Source organism: Apis mellifera, linkage group LG9 (genome assembly GCF_003254395.2).
Source record: "Apis mellifera strain DH4 linkage group LG9, Amel_HAv3.1, whole genome shotgun sequence".
In the NCBI taxonomy this organism is placed as follows: domain Eukaryota; kingdom Metazoa; phylum Arthropoda; class Insecta; order Hymenoptera; family Apidae; genus Apis; species Apis mellifera.
Window position 1 is genome coordinate 2,030,270 of NC_037646.1, and position 4,319 is coordinate 2,034,588.

Here is a 4,319-nt window from a genome sequence, read left to right on the forward strand (position 1 = left end):
ACAATAATAGAAATTATATGATTTATAATAAATATTATCTATTCAATCATTTTCTCAAGACTCAAATAATTCAAAATTATTTATACATTTCATTTTTATTTTGCTTTTTTTGTAATATAATAATTTTTATTTATAATTAAATGTAACATGATTATACATATTCATATTTTCAAGAATCTAAAACAAAAATTTTATGTTACTTAATTTGCAACTTAAATTTCCACGACATATTTCTTAATCATATTTACGTACTAATACATACTAATAATAATTAATATTTATAATATATTCTAGAAATTGTATGTTCAAGTTTACAGGAATTTACTTATGAGATTCTACATAATTTTCATACAAAGATAAAAATTTTCGCTTCAAAAGAATTATCCTTGAAATATTTATTTCGCAATCTATTTATTATTTAACCGGTTTATTTAGATGTATATGAGGACTCGTTCAACTCTTCAATAAAGACCTATTAATTTTATTTGATAGAATCAAGGAAAGTATATAATGAGACTCGTTTGCAAAAGTTGTTCTCGTTGTTCGAGAATGATAGATGCGATTTTGAAGTCGTAATTGGTTAATTTGGCGACTGTGAATAATGAATGTGAATTTAGCGGGTATTCCTGAAATTGGGTAACAGAGGTAAATGCCTTTTTGGAGCGACACGTGTAGGAGAACAATCTCGATGTTAAAAAATTTGTATACTTTGTCTTTATTCTACTATAAATTCTAAATGAAGGAGACGAGAGAGAGAAGTCAGTTTTCAGGTTTTAAATTTATGTAACAAATACATAGACGAAAATCGAATGTTGTAGATATATTTGAATGTTATGTGAAAGTATATGAAACTTTCTGTAGATGATAGATTTACATAATTTGGTAAAATGAATGTTTCTATCCTTTACGAATCTTCGTGAGACTTTGAATATATTACCATATGATAGTTTATTCGACTAATAGTCATCTAACAGAATCACCAATTTCATTAACTTGAAATAGGAAGAAATATTTATGAAGATTTATACGGATAAAATTAAAATAAAAATTGCGTAATGAAACGTTTTATATAAATAAATATTATGGAAATTTTATTACAATATAAGTAAATATTTATTTTAAAAAAATGAAAGAATTGTAATAAAAGTTTTTGATTAAATTAAATTTTTTTCAAATTAAAAACGAATATTGTATACTTCTTATAAATTTTGGATATGGAAATTATTTTGAAAATAATATCTTTATAATATATATAATATCTTTAATCACATTGTTATGATTTTAAAATCACATTATCAATAATTTCCTATTTTTCATTGTTAAATTGTTTTCTACGTTTTTATGTCACAATTCGTGAAATTAATGTAAACTTTTACAGATTAAATCACGGTAATAAATATTTCTATTTCCTTTGCACGTGAGTTGACAAGGCAATTGAATTGTTGGAGTAATTATGGTACGTGTATATGACATTTCCGGCTGTTGCATACAGTATGTCATCATTGATGACATTGATTGTTTTGTATATGTAATTTATGAAAATACATTTATAATAAATAAGAAGTATATCATAAATATTTATATTTCATTTAAATTTACTAAATCACAACTTTCTTTAATCTAAAAATAATAAATAATTCAAAAAATCTTCTCATAAGTGAATATTTATAAAACAAGAGAGAATATCCATTTTAAGATTTTTTTTAATTGTGTCAATAATTAAAAAAATTTAATTAATAATTAAAATTTTATTTCAATTAATTAGCTAAATATTAATAATATTAATATCGAATAAAACATATAATATCTTGTTTTGAATATGAAATATAAATTTTGAAAGATTATTGGACGTAACATTTTTACATCAATAAAAAAGTTTGGGAGATTTTGTATCTTATTAGTGAAAGGAATCCATGTCTGGCGTCGCGGTATAAAAACAGCCGAATTTTTCGTTCAAGTCACATTTCGATTCTGTTCTCTAATCCATATACATCATGAAGTATATAGTAAGTAATAGCTTTTTTATCAATTTAATCGAAATATCTTTTTTTATGATATTTAATAATTAATTATAAATTAAATTTAAATCATTCAATTAATTACTTTATTAACGACATGTTCTTTATTTAAGTTTATACTAATTATTTAAACGTTAAATTTAACAAGCTCGCTTTCTTTTATTCTTTTATTCTATATAATAAATATATATATATTTTCCTAAAATATGTTTTAAATTTTAATGTATCTTTTTCTACAAAAATAAAAAAGATTAAATCATTAATAATCGATAAAAAGTAATATTTTATTTTTCTTTAAAATATTTGATTCTAAAAAAATTAACATGTATTTTTTTTTTTTCAGGTTCCTTTATTCATTGTTTTTTTCTTTGCAATTCACGCAAGTGAATGCGCAAAGAAAATCGAGAAACGTGGTCTTCTCGGAAGTAATGGACACGGCCATGATGTATCTGGATTCAATGTTGATAATATCGAATCTGGTTCTTATTTGCCACCACTGCCATCTGTGGGAACAACTAAGAAATCTTTCTTAGTCTCCTCTGTTTCCTCTCCAAGTTACAGTGCCCCAGTCCCATCCTATTCTGCACCAGTATACAGAGTACCTGTCCTAGCATCAGTTCCATCTTACAACGCTCCTGTTTCTGCTCCAGTGCAATCTTACAACGTCCATGTTTCCGCAGTTCCATCTTATACTGCTGCTGTACCAGCTCCAACATACGGCGTTCCTGTCTCTGTATCGACATCTTATGGAGTCCCTAGCCTTCCATCAGTGCCTGTTCATAGCAGTGTGGCAGCACCAGTATCTGTGTCCGTGCCCAGTTTGAACAATGGAGTCGGTGTAGGATCTACGAGTGTACCCAGCACTTCTTATGGCGTGCCAAGTAATGTTGTTCATTCTGTACCGTCTAATAGCATCTCATCGAGCCATATCTCTTCAAATGGAGTCTCTTCTGGGTTTATGGGATCTTTGAATGTACCCAACCACAATTATGGAGTATCTAGTTTTACCAGTGGATCAGTGGTACCAGTAGCATCAGTAGCACCAGTGACGTCATCAGTTAGTCTGTCACACAGCCAATCGTATGATGTTCCAAGCTTTGGCCATCATTTAGTAGCACCACTGGCATCAGTTAGCCTGTCACAAAACCAATATTCTGCTCCAAGTTCTGATGATGGATATTCATATCCTGTACCATCGAAACAATTAGTTTAAATTCCAAATACAATTCTAATATAATTTGAGATTTTAATAGTCTGAATAAATTTATCTTTGAATAAAGATTCTTACATTAGAAACGTAAAGAATTACATTATGAAGTATATGAAATTTTGATTTCATCTAAAAATTGTAATTATAATTTTTTAATGAATAAAATTTTCTTTCAATGATTATAATTCTTGTATAAAATGTGTATAATATGTATGTATAATTGTAACAATTTTTTTTAAAATAAAGATCGTTTTCAATGTAAACGTAGTTTTTTTTTAAATTTCTTAGTTTTTTTAATTTCTCTTGAATTGCAATTTTTTTTTGTAATTCTATTTAAATAACTTACAATTACACAACTTATATAATTTTTTCTCTTATTTTTTCGCTCATATAGAACAAAGAAAATATAAAAAATTAACACACTTATATCTAACAACATTCATTTTAAATCATTATATTAAAATAAATTATTAAAAGTTTATTAATTAAAATTGATTGTGATAACCTGGAAAATATTTCATAGCCTTATCGATTACAATTCACAGATTGAAAACCATTGTCATAATATTTTTAAATGTATTTATCAATAATAAATTATTTTTTAAAGAAGACACTTGTCAATAAATAAGTTACATGAATAATTGATAAAACAATAAATTAAACGTAAAATAAGCATTAAAAATATAACTCAAATAATCTTATTCACAATTCTCTGTTTTCTCTCTGAGATTTCTGCATAAAACTCAACAAACAATTTAAAATGAAATAAAATGATAATTAGATTATATTTCAGATTCGCATTGAAACGAGACCATCAGTTAGAAGTTTTAATTCAGTTTGTACTAAGCAGCTTATATGTACATTAGGTATGCCATTACACGCTATTTCAAGTCACCCCTAGTCCTTCATCCCCACTTCTGACAAACCACCCTTTTTCACTAGAAAGCCCGAGGTTGTGTACTTTTTCAGTTGCCTGCTGCCATCTTTGTAATAGTATCTGTAGTCGTAGGATATGTACGTGTCTCGCTCATATTTCACCAACTTTTATGAATTACTCTGCCAACTTCACGCACACAAATGATTTCTTGACT

At 26.6% G+C, this 4,319-nt stretch overlaps 1 protein-coding gene across 1 annotated transcript; it reads left to right on the plus strand.

The window, feature by feature from the left end:
* Positions 1-1,910: 1,910 nt before the first annotated feature.
* Positions 1,911-3,413, plus strand: LOC100576170 (mucin-1). Its single transcript, XM_003251817.4, has 2 exons — positions 1,911-2,006; positions 2,362-3,413. The coding sequence occupies exons 1-2, from the start codon at positions 1,995-1,997 to the stop codon at positions 3,229-3,231; spliced, it is 882 nt and encodes a 293-aa protein (XP_003251865.2). The 5' UTR covers positions 1,911-1,994; the 3' UTR covers positions 3,232-3,413.
* The last annotated feature ends 906 nt before the right edge of the window (positions 3,414-4,319 follow it).